General features: G+C 41.8%; 1 protein-coding gene across 1 annotated transcript in view; it reads left to right on the top strand.

Moving 5' to 3' along the window:
• The window catches only part of mppe1 (metallophosphoesterase 1), a 98561-nt gene that overhangs the window by 41126 nt on the left and 41212 nt on the right, over nt 1-16223 (top strand). Inside the window, exon 5 of the mRNA XM_059524386.1 lies at nt 6899-7007. Within this exon, the coding sequence (XP_059380369.1) occupies nt 6899-7007 (109 nt within the window). The remainder of the gene's footprint in view (nt 1-6898; nt 7008-16223) is intronic.

Raw genomic sequence — 16223 nt, 5'->3', positions numbered from 1 at the left:
CATATCTGTAAAGCTATTTATGTTTAATTAAATAAGTTGGCATAATTTGTGCTCCTGACGGAGCATTCTCGGAGTGAGTAAAAACCTCAGTGCTACGACAAGTGCATGATGAGCTTTTCCAACTACAGCAAGTGGATTTATCAATCCACATGTACATGATTCGCATCCACACCCTTGCTGCCAGCAGCTACTGGAATGAGGCTGCTCTGCTTTCGGTCTTCCACTGAGGCCTGTACCCTGTCTTACATCAACAGATGTCCATCTATGAGGATGCCGTGGGTCTCGAAAGCTACCTCCTAAAGCATACTTGCATCTCTCTACATCTAACCGCTTATCATATAGAATCCGTACTCACTGCAACTGCCTCACCCAGCCTCTACATCTCCAGCACCAGAGCCCATGATCACGGATAATTACCATCTATCCTCCACGGAATGGTCCCGTCGACTCACCCATGGCCTCTCTCTCTACTGTGGATCCAATGAGGACCAGCTCCGCACCTGCCCTGTTCGTCCACCACGCCCAGCGGTGAGTACTATCCAAATCCCTCCAGATGTATCTTGCATTCCTCATGTAGATGTATCAAAACCAATTCTTTCATCAGAAAAAGTAATTTCCTCACGCAGCCTTGCTGGATTCAAAATTCCCCAGTGCAAAAATGACAGCACCTACCAGATCACCAAGGTCCAAGGAAAGCGACTGGGCAAGGGGCTGGTGTGGCACCACACGCCAGAGGTCATTCTACATAATGGGTCCTTCCACACTGAACGGATCTCGCTACTGATGCTGGAGGAGGCTGTCGTGAACATCATCCTGGGATACCCCAGCTCTCCAAACATCAACCCACCACTACATGGAAGTCTGGAGAAATCCACAAGTGGAGTGCGGAGTGTATGCAGCAATGTCTAAAGGATCTGCCCGTCCCTATTTCAGTCCAAACCAACCTTTCCATCTGCTCCACCTCAGTGGAAAGCCCAGACTCACCGCATGTCACTCCTATTCCTCCCCAGTGTCAGGGGTTCCAGGACGTGTTCTGCAAGGTCGCAGCCTGGTCTTAGCTGCAGGGCGGGATTTGCGCTGAACGCGGAGACTTCCGCCACTTAATATGTTCGTTTGGAAACACGAAAATTTACTTATGTTCCACGCACAAAATATTGCATTCCGTCATTCGGTACACACGTGCACTGTACCGAAAGCCCTGTACCGAAACAGTCCGGTACGAATACACGTACCGTTACACCCCTAATATATATATATATATATATATAGCTCTAACCAAATGTCATTTTATTAGGACATTCATCTGGATGACTCTAATAAACTAACCAGTGCTTTCAGACACATAGGAAATGTGTACCATTATGTTTTTTACATTCATTATGACACATGTTCTCCTTTTATTTTTTTGATTTATTTTTTTTAATGAGAACATACCCCAATTATCAGGAGAAACAAAATCACATGCAAAGTGTCTTTCCACAGGAGCAGCTTGGTAGTGTCCAGGGGGGCAGGGTTTCATATTTTTTTGAAGCACCCCTGGGTGCCGCCATTGGCTAGCGGACCCCCACCTGCTGTTAGCATTCCATTGACTCCCATTCATTTTTGCGTCACTTTGACAGCAAATAACTTTACATCTGAGGCGTTTAAAGACTCCATTTGTCCATTAATTATTTCTAAAGAAACACGAAAATGTATAAAAGGCTCCATTAAGTTGTATCTTACGTTATGTTCCCATAGAAGCAGTTTTTGTAAAAAATAGGCTAACGATTGCGTCATAACCAGCGAATCTCTGTCGCACAGTAGAGAAATTACCGTATGGACAGGGAAGAAAGCTCGTAGGTAATCTTTTACTGTCTATGAGGCTATCATGGGGACATGGAGGTATAAAGTCAAGGGAGATAATTAATCAGAATACTTACCAAAATTTGCTCCTGTTCACGCTCGCCTTCTCTGGAAGATTCGGTGGGTGATTCAGATTTCTCTTGGCACAGCGGTTAGAAGACTTACAGGTTGCTCACGTGACATCTACATCATCAAGCTCAGTTTGAGTCTGCGCAGTAGGCCCGACCCCCAGGAAGTGCTTGCATCTAATTGACTTCATTTTTCTCTGTTGAATCCAATGGGGTCGCTGTGTCCATTTCTTTTACTGTCTATGGTAGTGTCTGAGGTAAACACAACGTGCAGCACCATGGTAACCCACAGCATATTTTCTCTGGTGGCCAGGGCTGTATTGATTCAAACTCAGTCTTTACTGGTGACAATTGAAAGATGACTGTGTGCACAATAAACTCTTCATAAATAAATAAATAAATATTATTAATAAAAAAAAAAACATCACACACTCCCCAACAAAGATGGATCCTGCCAACATGATCTTTCATCATAACACCTCATTTATCTTCGCTCTTCTAGTAATCGATTGTCATGGGAGGTACCCAAATTGGAAATGTGACTTGTGGTGTAAGGATACGATAAGTTGCACTAACTTAAGGTGTAATGTGGAACGATGATAACCCCCAGTACAGTGTCTGATTTTTCTCATAAGTCTCCAAACTGTTTACTGTCGGATATATTATCTGTTATCAATTGTTATCTGACATAGTGTTTCATAAGTTAATGTCATGTGTGGCTCTTCGGACAAGGCTTATTTGCTCTTTTTCATCTGAAGCCAAGATAGGTATTTTAAAGACTTCTTGCTTAGGTCTATCACCTTCATCTATCTGACTACATTCTCCCTCAAGCTGTAACTCATCTTCTTCAGTTCGTGCCCATGTCACTTGTCTTTCACAGGTAAGTTTATTCTAATCAGGAAGATTACAGGTAAGTCTCTAATTTTCTGTAGGTTGTTCTCTCCAAATCTCTGTCTGTTTTCTTGATCTTTCTCTTTCAGGTTGTTCACAGGATTGTCATCGCAGAGTATCACGGGTAGGTTTCTTGTTCTCTCTATGTTGTGCTCCCAGGGTCTCTGTCCTGTCTTTTTCTTTCTCTTTCAGGTTGTGTATGGTATTGTTGTGGAGAATCACAGCCAGGTTCCTCACCAGGTTTGTTAATGTTGAGTCTTTGGTCGTTCTCTCGCGTGTCTCGTACCCTTAACCAAAAGTAGTTCTTGTCATCCTGTTCCTCATTACTATCATAGTCACAGTGTGATCCAATCTCATCTTGTTGTCTTGTTTGATTTCTCTTGGACTTCTGATTAGATGCTCCCTCTAGTATTTCTACTGGTAAATCATTAACCTGATGCAGCAGATTCCTGTGTAGAACTCTTTATTTTGAGCTGTCCATCTCTGTGACCACTCGGTAGACTGGTCCATCATTTATCCGCTCCTTGACAATGTACAGAATTTGCTCCCAAAATTATCTAAATTTTCCTGGTCCACCAATCTCACTTAGGTTTTTCACAAGTACGCTGTCACCAGGCTGAAGAACAAGTCCTCTGGACTTCCTTTCATAGTACAATTTTCTGTTCTCTGAGGCAATTCGGTAAGCTTCTGCCATTCGCTCTGCCATTTGATCCTCTTGGATCGTTACTTTTCTTTCCATTGGTCACTTTGAACACAGGATCAATGTGTAATCTTGGGTGTTGTCCATAGAGTACATAAAATGTACACTATCCTGTCACTTCATGTCATGTGCAATCTGTGGTAGATATTCCTTCCATTTTCCCTTTTTCTTCTCTGCAAGTGTTCTCATCATCTGGAGCAGTGTTCTATTAAACCTCTCAACAGAGTTGCGTTGAGGGCGATATGGAAAAGTTCTTGAATGGCTCATTCCTGACAGTTGGTGAGGTCATTCTCAAATTCTCAACCCTGGTCATGATGTAGCTTAGTTGGAAATCCAAACCAAGAAATGAGGTAATTTAACCCTCATGAGTCGATTAACGCGTATACGCGTTATGAGTCATTTTCTCCTGATAACCCCCGAAAATAACTTAAATTACACTTTCAGTTTTAAATGTAAAAACAACTCTACTCAAATAAAGATTAAGTACAATACAGTTTTTATTTAACATGTACAACACATTTTAATTTAATCATTATTTCCGTTTTTTTTATTTACCTGTTTGTAAGCACAGTGTAGTGTTAATGTTAATGTTCAAAATATATATTAACAATGTTAAAGTGGCTGACAACAGTAAATATAATAATAGTTAGGCCTACTACGCTACTGAATTTTAATGCATGTAATTGGTATAAAATTTTGAGAACCACTGGCCTATAAACAGTGTGTAAAAATAAAATAGTGTTTAGTTGTCAGCATTTCAATGTAGTTACGTGTCTAGGTAATCGCCTGGGATTACTAGGCTTGGCATATACAATTATGTGATGTTAAATAACATAAAACTGTATGTTAATGCCATCATCTATAATTATTGTTATGCTATCATTATTTATGAAGATTTGAAGAATTTCTGACAAGAACTAGGCAGGAGATGTTTATGTACCGGAAGTTTACGAGTATTGGCTTATCTTTATGCGGAAGTTCCGTAAATACAACAGTATGGTAACAGGTCCTCTCACTGACAAAGGCTCGCCATCTATTTTCTTGTCATGCGTGTCTTCTCCATGTACACACACATATCACGATTCACGGGAGAACTGTATCATGTCAAACTTTTTAACTGGAACATAAAACCTGACCTGCACAACAGAACATATTAATCCATCAATACAAATAAAGCGCTACACAAAACCGTAAAGCAGAGCATTTTGTACTCGCTACTTCAGTGTTTTACACAATTACATTTTATTATAAACGGCATACATTAATATTTCATTAATATCAGTTGTTAAATTAGCTTTTGCTATGTAATGGCAGACTCCTGTACTAATCAGCAGATAACGTTACAGTAACGAGATCAACAACTCACCAACAGATATAGTTACTTCACCCAAAATGGTTTGTTTGGGATGCAGCTCAGATAAGTATCATTTCTTCCTTTTTAGCGTCTTTCAATAAACTTTTAACAAGTTAAACAACGTTAATCACTCGATTTCTCAGCTTCCTCACCTGACCGTTACCGACCGTTCAAATTATGCACACTACAGTGTCACGCGCACTACATTCGGATTTCTTAAAGGGTAAGCGGCACGGCAATACCATTAAAGAAGTTTGTGTTTCTATGAATTCTTAGTCACATGTAATACATTTTAACTTATTTGGATATTATATCATGTAAAATATTTGCCTTACTGTATTATGAATTAAATTTTTTTATATTTGTGTATATGTAGGCTGCATTTTTATGGGTTACAAGTACACACACACACACACACACAGTGCTACTCTAAAAAAGTAAAGTTACTCTTAAAAAGTAATTAACAGAATCAAATAAGATCCTACAGGACCAATTGAATTTCCATTTAAAAATCACAATGTCCAATACAAATCAATAAAAGATCACATGAAAAAATTAAATCCCATTAAATTAAACACAATGTCCAATAATATTCTAAACAACAAATAAAATCCTACAGGACAAAGTGAAATTCCATTAAAATCAATCAGAATGTCCAATAGGATTCTAAGAATCCAGTAAGATCCAATAGGACAAAGTGAAATTCCATTAAAATCAATCAGAATGTCCAATAGGATTCTAAGAATCCAGTAAGATCCAATAGGACAAAGTGAAATTCCAATAGGATTTTTTGACAAGGGTGAGGTGGAGGTAAATAAGGATTTAGCCGTGATAAGTGTTTAACACACAAAAATTAACTTGAGTAATATAAAGCATGCATAATACAAAGAATACACATGTATGAGGCAACTTCTGGTGATTAGTTCCTATAACTGAGGTAGAAAACCCTACGAATAGGCTGTAATGAAAGTTAAACACACAGAAATAATTCCACAGGTTATGTAAAACATACATGATACTTAAAATATATGTATGGTAAAAACTGGTAATCAATTTAGCTTATTGGAAGCAATTTTGAGACCGTTGTTTGTATTAAACCACAAGTGGGTTAAATTTAAATGTGGAGACAAAGTCTCTGGAATTTACAGCTGCAGCAAGGAGGTGTTCCCTGGTTTAAGGTTTTTTGGTGATCCTGGGCCAAAGGAATGCCTTAGCATCCTTCCTGATTCCTGATAAGGCTGGGGATTTATGCATTGGGGTCACCACAGGGGTTCTTGGTCATTTGGTCTTAAGTTTGGGGAACAAAGAGAAATCTTTTCCTGCTGTCCTGATATCGCTGGTATGAGATTAGACAGGCACAAGAAGAGAAGAGGGGGGTGACATCTCCTTTAGCCATCTTGGCACCATGACTGTGTTTTATGACACACTAATGGTTCGATGGGGAATCGTTCTGAACTGTGGAATGCGGTGTTGGTTTCTTTTACTGAAATGGACTGTTCAAGGATAATACTACACTGTTCACGAATCGGATCATGAACTTGTATTACCGAGATATTACCCAAAGATGATCTATTATTGAACATCTTGAATACATAAAGACTTCAAGTTCATCTGTAAAGCACATAAAGCTATCGTTTGAGTTTATAAACTTCTATTTCATGCATGATTCGTATGGATCTGTTAACTGAATGCAAAGTGTGAGTTCTAGGAGAATGTTTGAGTCGTGATGATGAGCATGTATTGCTTAATAGGAGTCGCTAAATGAACTGCTGCTGCACGGATTTTTTTTTTTTTTTCAAAGGAGGATCAGTTGCCCTATTGGTTAAAATCCCCAAACTGTATACTTAAATATTCAATTAATAAATTACATCAAAACAGCCACCTTTTGGTCCCAGTCTGCCCCTGCTTTAATGTATTAAGCATTTCAATGCTTTGTCATTGTTTTGTGAAGATTTATACACTTGCTCAAAAATGAAATTAAACAGAAATATCTAATTGGTTCTCTGTATTATTTTATTATATATTTGTTTTCTTTTTTCACAGTTTTTTGCTGGTGAATAGTGTTGCATTACATGGCGATCACTGCCCCATCTGCCAACGTGTGGAAAAGGAGTTACACAAACTCTCACATGCTCTTAACTGCTCCATTCAGGTAATAAATAATATAAATATAATTGTTTCATCAGTAATTGTAATTACTGGATTTTTCTTTTTTTACAATAACCTGCTGATTTTTAGATGTTTTGATGGTGTAGTATAGTTGTAGTTCTCATGAGAATGTACAAGTATGTACGAGAAGCGCGAGATGAAGTGTTTGAGATTAGTGATGGACAAGCAGAACTCTGTTCATTAAAAAGTTGCTTTAAAAGTAACTACCAACGATGTTTTTCTTTTATTTGAGTGTTACATTGTGATGAGTGGGGCAGGGCCGAGAGCCGTGGGAATGGAGTGAGGCCGGTGGAGTGATTGGAAATGAGCGACACCTGTGCAACTCACCGGTCTCGAGTCCCACGGTGGAGATCCGGAAGGATAAAGGAGAAGTTATGACAGTGAAGGACGAGAGAGGACCAGGCCTGGGTTTTATGTTGTGGTTTGGTTTTGATTGTGCGCGGCAGCCGTCCATTAGGGGGCTGTCGCGCTGTTTTGTGATTTATTTTGTAATTAAAGTTTTATTTGAATGTTCGCCGGTTCCCGCCTCCTCCTTCCCGAGACTATGAAGGTGTTTTATGGTGTTACATTGGCACCGTAACCCAGGAGGAAGGAGGGACATGCTGCCAAAGACCCCTCGCCAGCTGGTTGAACTCTTCTGTTGGGTGAAAATCTTCAGCAGCATGTCCCTCCTTCCTCATGGGTTTCGGCACTAATGTAACAATGTAAAAACCTTTGTAGTCACAGCAAGGAGGAGGCGGGAACCCCGTCATGGATGACTGCCACGCACAAACAAAAAAACAAAGAATAAAACCCAGGCATGGTCCTCTCTCGTCCTTCACTGTAGTAACTCCTCCTTTATCCTTCTGGATTTCCTCCGTGATAATCGAGACCGGTAAGTAGCGCTCATTTCCAATCACTCCAACGGCATCGCTCCGTTCCCATGGCTCTCGGGCCCGCCCCACTCGTCACAGGCATCACTACAAATTTGGCAACGATTATCAAAAAGGGAAATCTGCCATTTAGACAGACTTTTGAATAGAAAGAGATCAGAACATAAAAATGTTGCAATGGCCTCTCACAGTTAATGCTGCCTGAACCACTTAACCTCTTAGTTGTGGATTTATACATGGAGTATAAGATGTGGAAAGAGTTTTACACTTCCTTACAATATAGAGAGTGGATTAACAGAAGCAGAGGACAAGGTGAAATGAGCTACATTGCTGAATTGTATAGGAGCACCAGTACAGCGGATATTCACCAATTTTCAAGGTATAAAAAAATACATATGAACAGGCTGTGGATGTTATTGGATGCGTACTTCACTCCTCTGAGAAATGTTGTCATGGAAGGTCATAAATTTAGACAGAGAGCTCAATCATCGGAAGAGACAGTTGAATCACTTGTGAACTCATTAAGAGAGCTGGCCAAAACATGCAAGTTCAGAGCTTTGGAGTCCAATATGCTGACAGATCAACTGGTAGAAATGAGCAGACAAATGGCTGCATGATAAATTGTTGCAAAATTTATCCAATTAACTTTGGATAAAGCATTAAAGAGCACACATATCTTAGCAAGCACAAGCAGAGTCAAAGATGGTGTCAGAGCAGTCAAACAATTTGAAAGACTGTCAAGTCCACTTCCCTAAACAGTATACTTGCATACAGCAACTGAAGCGGGTTGGTCACGCACAATTCAAATGAATACGGAGCAAAGTAAGAAAAATGCCTGTACTCTTAGAAAATCGGTCACTTTGTAAGGATGTGTCGAAAAAAAAAGATGCAGAACAGAAAACGTATATATAGAGATGAATCAGGATTTAAAGAGAAATGTGCAAGAGAATGATTCAGATGATTCAGAGGAATTTGTCGACTGCAGCGTCACTGCAGTGTTGTGAACGTGCTCACAACAGACCCGGAAGAGAACACAATGCGGAATAAAGTCGTGATTTTTATTATTTTTGAACCAAAATGTATTTCCGATAACTCAACAAATTCTAACTGACCCTCTGATGTCACATGGACTACTATGATGATGTTTTTATTACCTTTCTGGACATAGACAGTATACCGTACATACATTTTAATTGGAGGGACAGAAAGCTCTCGGACTAAATCTAAAATATCTTAAACTGTGTTCCGAAGATGAACGGAGGAGGTCTTACAGATTTGGAATGACATGAGGGTGAGTAATTAATGACATAATTTTCATTTTTGGGTGAACTAACCCTTTAAGAATGGAGGTATTAAGCACATACGTGCTTCACCTTATTATCCTAAGAGTAATGGGAAGATTGAATGGTTCCATCAATACCTCAGAATGGCATTTGGAGTGTGCAAGTGTGAAAATAAAAAGTGCAAAGAGGAGCTTCTGAAAATTCTTACCGTGCCACTCCTCATCATGCTTCAGGAGAAACTCCAGCATTTCTCATGTTTTCTAGAGATATTAGAACAAAGTTGCCAAGTTTGGACCAGTTACAAGAAAACAGCACACAAAAAGTCAAAATACTTCATCAGTTGTACAAGGAGAAAATGAAAGACTATGCAGATAAAACAAACAGAGCAAAGGATCATTCCTTCAAAGTGGGGATTGTAGTCCACATTGTGAACATGGAGCAAAGCAAGTTGAACTCAAATTTCAAAAGCACTAGATAAGTCCTTCTGAACAAGACAGCCCATTTGAACTTGAATACAGAAGATTTAAACATGAGACGGTGGTCGTCTTGTGAAGAAACCAACCAAGTTTAAGCCTACTTTGGAGATTTGCAATTTAGTTTTTCAACTTCAGAATTCAGCACTACATGGCAATGCCTAGAGGTTGGAATAATGGCAGGATGCACCATTTCTCCACTGGCTTTTACCATGGCAATGGAAGTAATCATTAGGGCATCAAAATGGGTAGTCGGAGGAGAGCGCTTGGCTTCTGGAATGCGACTACCACCAATTCGAGCATACATGGATGACATGACAACCATGACTACAACAGTAGCCTGCACTAATCGTTTATTGGGCAAATTAACCAATAATATTGAATGGGCACGAATGCAATTCAAGCCCACTAAATCAAGGAGCATCTCTATAATCAAAGGCAAAGTAGTAGATAAAACATTCTTCATTAATGGTGAGGCAATACCAACAGTGTCTGAGAAGCCAGTGAAGAGTCTTGGGAGATGGTACGACGGGGATCTAAAGGACACAGTTCGAGTGGGAGAAGTTAGACAACAAGCAGTGGAAGGGTTGAAGAGCATAGACAGCTGCGCTCTACCAGGCAAACTAAAACTCTGGTGCTTTCAGTTTGGTCTACTGCCGAGGTTGCTGTGGCCACTGACTGTGTATGAGGTTTCTTTGACAACAGTAGAGAAGCTGGAAGCTTTAATCAGTTCATACATCAGGAAATGGTTGGGAGTTCCACGCTGCCTCAGCAGAGTGGGACTTTATGGTAAAGGAATTTAAGTGCGCCAAGGTCAGACTGGAAATGACATTAGTAGAGTCACGCGACAAATGCGTAAGGGAAGCAGCACCTGTGTTGAAAACTGGAAGAAAGTGGGCGGCAAAGAAAGCTGTGCAAGATGCAAAGGCTGCCCTTCGAATTGGTGATATCATTGGGCAAGTTCAGCATGGAAGAGGGGGTCTTGGTCTCAGTTCAGCTCCTCCTACATGGCACAAGGCAGCCCCAGCTCAAAGGAGGAAGTTGGTAGTCAACGAGGTGCAAAAGCAGGAGGAGAGGATGAGGTGTGTAAAGGCCATTTCCCAGGCCAAGCAGGGAGAATGGATGAGGTGGGAGAGTGTGGAACAACGCAAGATTGGCTGGCAAGACCTATGGTCAATGGAACAGAGCAGGATCAGTTTCCTCATCAGGTCAACATATGATGTTCTCCCATCACCACAGAACCTAAACATCTGGGTAGGAGAGGATCCCTCATGTCCTTTGTGTTCATCACCTGCAACATTAAGGCATATTTTGACAGGATGTAAGGTGGCTCTTAGCCAAGGACGGTTTACTTGGCGCCATGACCAGGTGCTGCGATGTTTGGCCTTAGCATTGGAAGACAAGCGTAACATGACCAATAAGTTGCCACCTGTTCCATCAAAACATTACACCCAAAAGACAACATTCCTACGCCCAGGAGAGCAACCACCAAGAAAAGGTGTTAAAACCAATTCTCGCCCAGGACAACTGGAAGCTGCTAGAGACTGGAAAATGCTGGCAGATGTTGGTCAACGGCTTATTTTTCCACCTGAGATTGCCACCACTAACCTTCGACCAGATATTGTCTTGTGGTCTGGATCAGCACGCCTCGTTCACCTGATAGAGTTAACAGTGCCATGGGAGGATGCTGTAGATGAGGCGTATGAGAGGAAGAAACTGCGGTATGCTCAACTAGCCACTGAAGCGGAACAGCGAGGATGGAGAGTCCGGGTTTACCCAGTGGAAGTGGGTTGTCGAGGATTTGTGGCACACTCTACAACCCGGTTTCTCAGAGACGTCGGATTCAGCGGCCAAGAGTTGCGTCGCACAGTGAAGAACTTAGCTGAAGCAGCAGAGAGGAGCAGCAACTGGCTGTGGTTGAGACGAAAAGATTCTGGCTGGGGATCTCAAGCACAATAGAAAGAAAGAATCGCTGATGTACAGGAAAGTAAGCTGGGCTGAGTTGAGTGGGGGACGGAGGGGGGTGATGCTGGGACGCCAGCATCACCGTCGAGCCCTCTTGAGGTGTCGTGGGCTAGTCGACGAAACACTGAGGATGGAAGGTGCCCACTTGAAGACCCCAGAGATGTACCCTACTTAGCTCAATCCAGACAGTTGTCATGGTGATGCGCTGGGGAGGCCGCAATATGGTTGATCCCGGAGCCAGCATCGCAGCCGTTGTATGTGCTGATGCGCCAGGAAATAAGCTGATCCCTGGAGCCAGCATTACACTTCAGCCGTCAATACCAAACAGAAGGATATCTATCATCATATGGAAGGAAACATAAATGGATGGAGACACATATGGATCACATTAGTTTACTGTAAAGCTACGTCTTAGTTGGTGCTTATCTTGGCGAGAGCCAAGTTCAAATCAGCATGAAGTTTTAACATCTACTCTCGTGTAATGGAAATCAAGGATATGGTTACTTGAAGTAATAGTTTTGTTAGTTAATTAAAACCCTTCTTTGTTTAGCATGAAAAGAAAATAAGAATAAATTATTTGTGTGTGTGTGTTTGATTATTTATTAAGTAAATAAATTAAGTTGTAGACTTAAATTTTAACAAGGGAAGGAATGTAGTATAGTTAGGAGTTAGTATAAATTCTCATGAAAAGTGGTGATTGAGATGAGTGATGGACAAGCAGAACTCTTCATTAAAAGTTGCTTGTTGTCTTGCATATTTCAGAGTAAACAGCAGCACTGTTAATTTACACTTAAGCAGCTTATTGACTGTTTGCAGTGACCCGATTTACAGTAAATGCTGCTTTGCAAAAACGCTGTGAGTTTAACGTGCAACATGTATTCATTCTTTGTTTTTGGCTGTTGATGAAGGTTTGCAGAAAAGAATACAGGTACTGGTCATATAATTAGAATATTGTTAAAACGTTGATTTATTTCACTAATTCCATTCAAAAAGTGAAGCTTGTATATTATATTCATTCATTACACAAAGACTGATATGTTTCAAACATTTATTTCTTTTCATTTTGATGTTTATAACTGACAACTAAGGAAAATCCTAAATGTAGTATCTCAAAATAAGAATATTGTGAAAAGGTTTAATATTGAAGACACCTGGTGCCACACTCTAATCTGCTAATTAACTGATGATCCATCACAACTCCTAGGTTTCTGGCTGTCCTCGAAGGAGTAATGGTTGAAGAACCCAGCTATACAGAGAAATTGTGATGAAGCAATGGGTTAGCTGGAATCACCAGGAGTTCTGTCTTCGTAAGGTTAAGTGGAAGTGATGGTCACTCATCCAGCTAGAAATGTCACTCAGACAGGCTGAAATGCAAGCAGCTACCGTCGGGTCATCTGGTTGGAATGAGAAGTAGAGTTGGGTGTCATCAGCGTAGCAGTGATAAGAAAAGACATGCTTCTGAATGACAGATCCTAATGACGTCATGTAGATGGAGAAGAGAAGTGGTCCAAGAACTGAGCCTTGAGGAACCCCAGTAGCAAGGTGTTGTGACTTAGAAACATCACTCCTCCAAGACACACTGAAGGATCTGTCAGAGAGGTAGGACTTAACCCACAGGAGTGCGGTTCCAGAGATGCCCATCTTTCTGAGGGTGGACAGGAGAATCTGGTGAGTAACAGTGTCAAAAGCAGCAGACAGGTCCAGTAAGATGAGTACTGAGGATTTTGAAGCTGCTCTTTTCAGTCGCAGGGCTTCAGTAACCGAGAGCAGAGCAGTCTCAGTTGAGTGGCCACTTTTGAAACCAGATTGGTTGCTGTCCAGGAGGTTGTTCTGTACAAGGAACATAGAAAGCTGGTTGAACACAGCTTGCTCAAGTGTCTTTGCAATGAATGGAAGAATGGATACCGGTCTGTAGTTTTTAAGAAGCGCTGGATTTAGAGATGGTTTCTTGATCAGTGGGCTTACCCGAGCCTGCTTGAATGCTGAGGGAAATGTTCCAGAGTGAAAAGAGGAGTTGATAATGTGAGTAAGCGAAGGTATGACTGAAGAAGAGATCGCTTGAAGGAGGTGAGTGGGGATCGGATCAAGTGGACAAGTAGTAGGATGATTGGACAGGAGAAGTTTGGAAAAAATCCATCTCTGAGAGTGGGGAGAAGGAGGAGAAAGAGTGTGCATCGGTCATTGTGAAGTTGTCCTCAGTCAGCGGTGTGGAGAATTAGTCACTGATGGTTCTTGTCTTATTTGTGAAGAAAACTACAAAGTCGTCCGCTGAAAGAGTCGATGGAGGAGGTGGTGGAGGCGGATTAAGAAGAGTAGAGAAAGTCTTGAAGAGTGTCCGAGCGTCACAACAGCTGTTAATGTTGTGGTAGTAGGATGTTTTAGCCGTGAAGACATTTGCAGAGAAGAAGAGAGGAGAGACTGATACACACTGAGGTCGGTAGAGTTTCTTGATTTCTGCCATTTCCTCTCTGCAGCCCTGAGTTTAGAGTGATGTTCACGGAGAACCTCGGACAGCAAGAGGGCAGATGGGGCGGTGCGTGCTGGTCTAGACAACAGTGGGCAAAAGTTATCCAAGCAAGATGTTAAAGTGGAGAAAAGAGTGTCCGTAGCGCTGTTCGTGTCCAGAGCTGAAAACTGAGTGCAGGAAGCGAGGATGAAACCACAGAACATAGGCGAGATGGAGAGAGTGAGCGTAGGCTGCTTCAAGAGTAAGTGCTAGGTTAGCAGTAATGAGGAAGTGGTCTAAGGTGTGCAGTGGAGCAACTGAAGAGTTGTCCACAGAGCAACAGTGCGTGTAGATGAGGTCTAGTTGGTTCCCTGATTTGTGAGTCGCTGTAGTAGACACTCGCTTGAGATCAAATGAGGTGAGCAGAGTTTTGAAGTCAGCAGCCTGGGGTTTATCTAGGTGGATGTTGAAGTCACCAAGCAGTACCAGAGGAGTACCATCTTCAGGAAAGTTTGATAGCAGCACATCCAACTCCTCCAAGAAGTTTCCCAATTGACCTGGGGGACGATAAATGACCACAAAGTGGATTTTAACAGGGTGGGTTACAGTAATAGCATGTGATTCAAATGAACCATTACCTGTAGGTGATGGCTGAAGATCAAATTTCCATTCTTTTGATATAGGGAGACCAGTACCTCCACCTCTCCCAGTGGTACGAGGAGTGTGGGAACAAGTGAAATTAGTGGAGAGGGCTGCAGGAGTGGCAGTGTCTTCAGGTTTGATCCAAGTTTCAGTCAGTGCCATGAGGTTGAGACCGGAATGAGTAGCAATAGAAGAAATGAAGTCTACTTTGTTAACTGCAGACTGGCAGTTCCAGAGACCAACTGGAATAGCGTGCGTAGTAGTAGAGGTCAGAGGGACAGGCCGTAAGTTTGTCAGACAGGCCTTCCTGCGATGTACGTAGTGTGCTCTCCAAGTGTTAGTAGTGATAGTAGAGATCTGAAAGCACATAGTGACTACAAGTGTAAGAGATATTTGAGAACAAGCTATACAAACAATAAAGAAAGAGCGAAAAAAGCAATACTCTAGTGCCCTCGCGCAGGTAGAGTCGATGGTCTTTACCCTCGTCGGTCTTCACACGAGGAGGATTCACACGAGGGCTGCCGTGACCGCGGTGAAACCTACCGCTTTTGTATTTGCCTGATTACCTGTGATTGAAGTCGGCTGGCCACGCCTCACTATTTGGCAGATCGAAACCGGGCAGTCCCGCGATAGGCAAACGCAAAACCAAGTGCCACTTTCAGCACGTATTTACCAGGGTAAGACACACAATTTAAACCAAAAACTTTCCTAGCAATGACGATCACACAGTAGTCTAATGAGAAAAAGAGACAAAACACTTACAAGCTGCTGTCCTTCTCTGTTGCTCGGCTGTTTCTTCTGACAGGTGCTTTCTAAACAGCTAATTAAGTACTTTCACTGGCTTTGGCCACACCTCACTATTTGGCAGATCGAAACCGGGCAGTCCCGCGATAGGCAAACGCAAAACCAAGTGCCACTTTCAGCACGTATTTACCAGGGTAAGACACACACAATTTAAACCAAAAACTTTTCTAGCAATGACGATCACACAGTAGTTTAATGAGAAAACGAGACAAAACACTTACAAGCTGCTGTCCTTCTCTGTTGTTCGGCTGTTTCTTCTGACAAGTGCTTTATAAACAGCTAATTAAATACTTTCACTGGCTTTGGCCATGCCTCACTATTTGGCAGATCGAAACCGGGCAGTCCCACGATAAGCAAACGCAAAACCAAGCGCCACTTTCAGCACATATTTACCAGGGTCTGTTGCTCGGCTGTTTCTTCTGAAACAAAACCCATTCAAAAATGTGGGGGGAGATTCACAAAGAGTGGACTGCAGCTTGAGTCAGTGCTTCAAGAACCACTATGCACAGGTGTATGCAAGACATGGGTTTCAGTAGTCGCATTCCTTGTGTCAAGCCACTCTTGAACAACAGACAGCGTCCGAAGCATTTAAAGACAAAAAGGACTGGACTGCTGCTGAGTGGTCCAAAGTTATATTCTCTGATGAAAGTAAATTTTGCATTTCCTTTGGAAATCAGGGTCCCAGAGTCTGGCGGAAGAAAGGAGAGGTACACA

This window comes from Carassius carassius, chromosome 35, assembly GCF_963082965.1.
Source record: "Carassius carassius chromosome 35, fCarCar2.1, whole genome shotgun sequence".
In the NCBI taxonomy this organism is placed as follows: Eukaryota; Metazoa; Chordata; class Actinopteri; order Cypriniformes; family Cyprinidae; genus Carassius; species Carassius carassius.
Note: the sequence above shows the minus strand (reverse complement) of the source record. Positions and strands in the feature narration are given on the sequence as shown.